Genomic DNA, 4,850 nt, shown 5'->3' with positions numbered 1-4,850 from the left:
AGGTCTTGTTTTCGCGGAACAGCCAGTTAACGCAATCGTCGTTCTGCTGGCACAGCTCCTGGCAAGCAAAGGAGGACTCGGACTTATAAACTGTGCCCTTCCCATGCTGCCCAATTCCCATAGAGGCGACGCCGTTATCCTTTGCGTCTTCCCCCTCATCACTGTAACCATAAACCCACTTGTCGTAGCAGGCCCCTTCTTCAACCCATGTGTTGCCGTTCTTCTTTCCGATCTTAACGGCCTCACACTTTTCCTCCAGAGAGGCATCCTTACCCTCACATAGCTTCTCACAGTCGCTGTTCTTTACGCCGACTGTCTTGGAAGCGTACGTAGAGCACTCCGGACCTGTTGCCTCGGATTTCTTGACACAAGAGTCATGGTCCTTGACACTCCAATGTTGACAGCATTCCTCAATGCTATTAGTGGGCTGGGCCCACGAATCGTTGATCTTGCAGCTCCATTCGCTCTCACAGGTCAATATATCGGAAACCTCAGCATCAAGACATCGACCTTCAACGTCGTAATAAGCGAATGGCTTCGCAACGGCTACGGCAGCGAAAACGGCTGTAGTGATTCTTGACATTGTTATTGTTTATTGCTAATAGTGACGAGCGCATTGACATGAATAATGACACTCCACCCCACAAGGGAAGTACGTTCGCCTTGTCTGAACTCACAAGTCTTCCGAAACGAGAGCGGTTGGGGATGCTCACGGTTAAGGGCGAATTGGGGTGCGAACGGTGCAGCTGCGAATGTCGGCTCGATATGCTCTTGTTGCGGTTCCAAAGACTACCTACCTGCAGCGTCTACCTACAATGTGCTTGGCGTTGCTAGCTGAGTTCTTGTCGCCGGCGGATTCGGTGGAGCTGGAAAAGGCTACCTTCTTCCAGCTGGGGGGTCGCGAAACCACCGTGGAAACGACTTTGGCGGGCATGTGGCTCCGAAGCGTAGCGAGGTGCGAAATACGGCGGGTCAACTGCCACCCAGGACCCATCATGTGCACTGAGCTATTCCGCAAGCACACTATAAAGAGAGCAGTGGTTGTGTACCCTGTTAAGCATGTGCTTGGTATAGTGCGGCTACGTCTACTGTCTAAATGTTGTATACGCAGACTGGACGTCATCATGGAATCCGGAAGCTTGTCGGTGGCGCTTCGTCATTCGTTAACGAAGGACCCTCTGTATTGGCGCCACGTGGAGATGGTGACCACACGAGGAGTGGATCGCGTTGAGGAGGCCTGCCGTGTGCTGAGGCTGCCACCTGTGTGACAGCGCGCCTGCTGTGCGCGTGACGCGAAAAACCGAATAATGGAGCCCAGGCTTACGTGTCTGCATCCTGTCGTACCGTCGGTGAACCCTCTCTGCAAGTGAGGTGGCCAATCCCTGCCTACTCAGTTGCCACTCTAGACCGAATCCATGGTCGTACAGTCCATGGAACGACAGTGATTCTGTCGCTGACGGTGTCTGCCCCTTTTTAGTCCGCTGGGAGACGTGGTCGGCCGTGACCACTTTTCGGCGCCATGTACAACACCTCTTCACCCGAGCCTTCCATGACGTGTGCGAGGACAAAGTCATGCAGTACACCCACTTCCTTACTGCTGTGCCTGTCAAGGAGCCCAGCAGTGCGCTTGGCTTGTATTGGTACTTACAAAGCGTAATGTTTGGCGACCCGGCGACGTCGCCGGTTGTAAGGGTTTCGGAGGTCTTCGAAACCTCCAGCCTCACGAGACAGGCGTTGCAGTGGGACAGGGTCATGAGGGTGGTGCCCAAGCACTGTATTCGGATCGTGGACGTGGACTTGCCTCGTACATTTCCGCGCATAATTCAGAAGGGGAGCAAAATCTGGAGGCAACTGTTTCGAGTGCTCAGCGCACTAGCTCTCTTCGACACACAGATAGGGTACGTCCAAGGCATCAACTTCATCGTAGCGTTTTTGTTACTACACTGTTCAGGGGAAGACGCTGAAAGCAAACTCAGACGGGCCCGAGAGGCGGGTTATCCCACGGAGGGAAGCGAGCTGGAGTCGGCGGAGAGGGGATTGTTTCACATGTCGCATGCTGAGTACTTGGAGGAGGAGAGAGCCTTTTGGCTGGCACTGCTATTATTCTACGAGCACGATGTGCGGTCCAGTTTCGCCCCCGGCATGCCTGGCCTCTTTAAGGGCTGCTTCGTGTGTGAACAGCAGTTGAAGTGCATGACGCCTCACGTCTGGCGCCTCTTGGTGAGTGAGTAGAGAAAGCAAAATCAGAGGCGGACAGGAGTTACTTTGGACGTGCTCATCGCCGACTGGCTTCTCACACTGTTCACTAAGAATATACCCACGGAGCCCCTGAGCATGCTGTTCGACTTGATATTCAAGGATAGCAGCGGTCTACTGCCGGTATATCGAGTGGCCATTCTCCGAGTGCTCCGCCTGGAGCAACAGCTGTTGGAAGCCACTGACGCTGGACTTCCGACTGTCACTCTCGTTGAGCACGTGAAGACTTGGTTGGACTCTCAGGGTGTGTGGATGTCGCGCGAGCCGCCAGGCTGCCTCGACCTGACTGCCAGTGGGTCTATTTTTCAGATTGTACGCACGGGTACCGCTGGTCGATGGGGACCAGCACATGTTACCAAAGCGCTGACATCCCATCTGTCTCAACGACACAGTGCCAAGTCGCAGAATTTCGAGTCTTGGTGCTCCAAGAACTGGGCAGCGGTATGTCCTCAGCCCCGCCAACGGAGGAAATCCAGCTCCCCCATTGTCCAATCACCCACAAACGGCGGCCTATCTCCCAGCAACCAAGGTCGCATCGTGAGCCGCCGCCTCTCCTTTATCAAGGGGGAGGCCGAGGACGATCCTGGAGAATCGACCCGGAAGTGGGATGCACATTGGCGGGAGCTCGTATACCAGTCCCGTTTTTTGAGGCTAGGATTGGCTGACGTGGAGGCGCTTTCACGCACATGGGAGGCGTCGCACGCACTGAAACCTATCCAACCCGAGACCACCGAGCATAGAATTCGTACACTGGATCCTAGCCTAGTCAGGGCGGTGAAGGTCATCATGAGCACTCAGAAGGCGCTCTACAAGCAGCGACGACTGATAAAGGCGCAGATGCGCAGTGGATAGTGTGTAACGAATCCATCCAAGGGCTCCATTCACGAGTGCAATCTCCGTCGTATGACGGACCGTACTTGCTGATATACAACACGTTCGTGTCCGTATCTCGTATCTTTGTATTAAGAAATGCAACCGGAGGTCGTAACTGTAGCGGCTGTAAGCAGCTTTCTCATCCTAGGGTCCATCGCTGGCATTTGCCTTTTCAGGGGTGATACACAAGTGAACCACCCAGGCACTGTGGTTGTCAACGTGCATCCATCACATCAAGGAGCACTATCAGACTCTGATGAAGAACCTATCTTTGTGTAACGATGACGCTTTTGCTAATGCAGTGTGATAATCTACCCTTCACAATGATGACGCTTTTGCTAATGCAGTGTGATAATCTAACCTTCACAATGTCTTTGCTAATGGTCGTGCAATGACGCTTATGCCGCGTCCATACAGTCGGTTACACGTTAGCTAGAATGAGAAGGAATCGTGCAGTCGGTCATGCAGACAAGCTCGTGGTCATTAAAGTTGAAACTAAGGCTAATACCCGAAAGCAGGTCTAGGTTTCCCTCCCGAAGCATTGGCCCCGGTAAGCATGGGGCCTCGTCCCCCACCTCCGAACCAGCGGCGGTTACCGCCTCTGCCTCCGCCTCCGCGACCGGATGGCATTCGCTCAAGCTCCATTGGCACCTCTTGCTTAGCTTCGCGGAGGATCTTGATCAACTCTCCGGCCAGGCGCGAGTGCTCCGTCGTGAAGAAGGACCAGCTTTCACCGGTGGCGCCTGCTCGACCTGTACGACCAATGCGGTGGATGTACGACTCCATGTCGCTGGGCATGTCAAAGTTGATGACGTGACGGATATCCTTGACGTCCAGGCCGCGAGCAGCTACATCAGTCGCCACCATCACTGGGCTCGCACCGGATTTGAATTGCTGAAGAACCCAATTGCGTTCCTCCTGCTTCTTGTCCCCATGAATACATAACGCGGAGAATCCATTATACCGGAGATCCTTCGTCAGGTCGTCAGACCCTCGTTTCGTCTCGCAGAAGATTAGAATCTTGGTCTTCTCGTCGTGGAATTGGTGAAGCAGCTTGAACACCTGCTCCTTCTTCTCGTGTTTCTCCATCACGAGCACATGCTGCCTGACGCTGTGGCAGGCCTTCAGGTTGCTGTCGCCAATGCACACGTGAACGGGGTCTTCCTTACACAGGTCTCTTGCGAGGCCTTGTACCTCTTTGGGCCATGTAGCTGACCACATCAGAGTTTGCCGATCTGGCCTGATTTGACCAACAATCGTTCGAATCTGCGGTTCAAACCCCATGTCGAGCATTCTGTCCGCCTCGTCAAGTACGAGATAAGTAACTCGGCGGAGGTTAGTCACACCTGACTGCAGGAAGTCAATTAGCCGGCCCGGGCAAGCGATGAGGATGTCTGCCCCACGACGCAAATCTTCCATCTGCGCTCGGCGAGGAACGCCGCCATAAGCCACCGAATGCCGGAGCTGGCTGCTGCGGCCGAATTTGTCGGCCTCTTTTCGGATTTGGTCTGCCAACTCCCTTGTGGGCGCCATTACGAGAGCAATGGGACCGTCTCCGGGCTTGAGCATAGGCTGCGCCATGATATGCACGATTGAGGGCAACAGGAACGCAACAGTTTTTCCGGATCCAGTCTCCGCAATTCCGATCATGTCGCGGCCTGACAGCGCTATCGGCCAACCTTGAATCTGTATTGCCGTGGGGCTCGCGAATCCGGCAGCCT

The 4,850-nt window shown here is 54.4% G+C and overlaps 5 protein-coding genes across 7 annotated transcripts; 3 read left to right on the top strand and 2 right to left on the bottom strand.

Annotated features, from left to right (window-relative positions):
* KVP17_005282 (uncharacterized protein) lies at positions 1-583 on the bottom strand (the record flags this gene model as incomplete). Its single annotated transcript, XM_068515087.1, has 1 exon — positions 1-583. A coding segment is annotated over one exon (583 nt), but the record flags the coding sequence as incomplete, so codon positions are not given.
* A 169-nt stretch (positions 584-752) lies between these two features.
* Positions 753-1,268, top strand: KVP17_002978 (uncharacterized protein; the record flags this gene model as incomplete). The annotated part of the gene is made up of 1 exon (XM_068519775.1): positions 753-1,268. The coding sequence occupies one exon, from the start codon at positions 753-755 to the stop codon at positions 1,266-1,268; it is 516 nt and encodes a 171-aa protein (XP_068377758.1).
* A 39-nt stretch (positions 1,269-1,307) lies between these two features.
* On the top strand, positions 1,308-3,108 carry KVP17_002980 (uncharacterized protein; the record flags this gene model as incomplete). Of its 3 annotated transcripts, XM_068519780.1 has the most annotated exons (3): positions 1,308-1,366; positions 1,395-2,220; positions 2,248-3,108. In XM_068519780.1, 3 exons carry the CDS (start codon positions 1,308-1,310, stop codon positions 3,106-3,108), a joined length of 1,746 nt encoding a protein of 581 aa, XP_068377760.1. The 3 variants fall into 3 exon arrangements, with proteins under 3 accessions (XP_068377760.1, XP_068377762.1, XP_068377761.1); XM_068519782.1 differs by lacking the exons at positions 1,308-1,366; positions 2,248-3,108 and having other exon boundaries at positions 1,573-2,232; XM_068519781.1 differs by lacking the exons at positions 1,308-1,366; positions 1,395-2,220 and having other exon boundaries at positions 2,335-3,108.
* Positions 3,109-3,225: 117 nt separating this feature from the next.
* Positions 3,226-3,408, top strand: KVP17_002977 (uncharacterized protein; the record flags this gene model as incomplete). Its single annotated transcript, XM_068519774.1, has 1 exon — positions 3,226-3,408. The coding sequence occupies one exon, from the start codon at positions 3,226-3,228 to the stop codon at positions 3,406-3,408; it is 183 nt and encodes a 60-aa protein (XP_068377757.1).
* A 222-nt stretch (positions 3,409-3,630) lies between these two features.
* KVP17_002979 (uncharacterized protein) lies at positions 3,631-4,779 on the bottom strand (the record flags this gene model as incomplete). Its single annotated transcript, XM_068519776.1, has 1 exon — positions 3,631-4,779. The coding sequence occupies one exon, from the start codon at positions 4,777-4,779 to the stop codon at positions 3,631-3,633; it is 1,149 nt and encodes a 382-aa protein (XP_068377759.1).
* Between the last annotated feature and the right edge of the window lie 71 nt (positions 4,780-4,850).

The sequence above is a fragment of a genome (assembly GCF_019968985.1).
Source record: "MAG: Porospora cf. gigantea B chromosome Unknown PgB_NODE_1778_length_4850_cov_153.863, whole genome shotgun sequence".
NCBI classification, from domain to species: domain Eukaryota; phylum Apicomplexa; class Conoidasida; order Eugregarinorida; family Porosporidae; genus Porospora; species Porospora cf. gigantea B.
This window is presented reverse-complemented; position numbering and strand designations above follow the sequence as displayed.